The 679-nt window shown below is 53.0% G+C and overlaps 1 protein-coding gene across 1 annotated transcript; it reads left to right on the top strand.

Moving 5' to 3' along the window:
• Positions 1-406: 406 nt before the first annotated feature.
• Positions 407-658, top strand: LOC104500674 (cell surface glycoprotein CD200 receptor 1-B-like; the record flags this gene model as incomplete). The annotated part of the gene is made up of 1 exon (XM_010144359.1): positions 407-658. A coding segment is annotated over one exon (252 nt), but the record flags the coding sequence as incomplete, so codon positions are not given.
• Between the last annotated feature and the right edge of the window lie 21 nt (positions 659-679).

Below are 679 nucleotides of genomic sequence, written 5' to 3' on the forward strand. Positions count from 1 at the left end.
GACTCTATCAAACATGGGCTGTTCTTATCCAGACGGTGAGAACGGACCCATTTCCTCTTAGGCTGGCATTCAAATACATTTTAAACCAGGTGTACAATGGCTGCTTGGGACAAAAGTCTAACTCAGCCCTGGATTTGGGATAATTCCCTACCGCCACGCACAGGGAAAGCTCCTGTAACGGTACCTGGCTGTGGTAACTCACCTGAATGGGGGAGAGTTGTCCAAAAGGGAAAAAGGGGCACGGTCTTTGTCTCTTGTGACTCTGACCCATGTCACTGAAATGGGGTGACACCTCCCACTGTATTCTGCTCTTTTCACTGTGTTCCTTTTGGGTAGGGAACAGGAACATCCCGTCCCAACTGCAGCAGGCTAACTCCATGCATCTCCCCTTTCCGACGTTTCGCAGTCCCCCCGAGGCTGACCCTGTATTGTGATGACCACGGGAACCCCGTGTGTGAGGCAGCGTCAGGGAAGCCGGCTGCTCAGATCTCGTGGGTCCCCGAGAGCAACTCTACCCCTGAGGAAGAAGGCCATGACGATGGGACAGTGACTGTTCTCAGCAAGGTCACGGCGTGTAGCAGTAACTTGGCTAATACAACCTGCATGGTGTGGCATCCAGCTGGGAACCAGAGCAAGTCCATAGCCTGTTGTTCCTCAAGTAAGCTTCCCTTCGTGCCTT

This window comes from Buceros rhinoceros, unplaced genomic scaffold (assembly GCF_000710305.1).
Source record: "Buceros rhinoceros silvestris isolate BGI_N320 unplaced genomic scaffold, ASM71030v1 C12457238, whole genome shotgun sequence".
NCBI lineage: Eukaryota > Metazoa > Chordata > Aves > Bucerotiformes > Bucerotidae > Buceros > Buceros rhinoceros.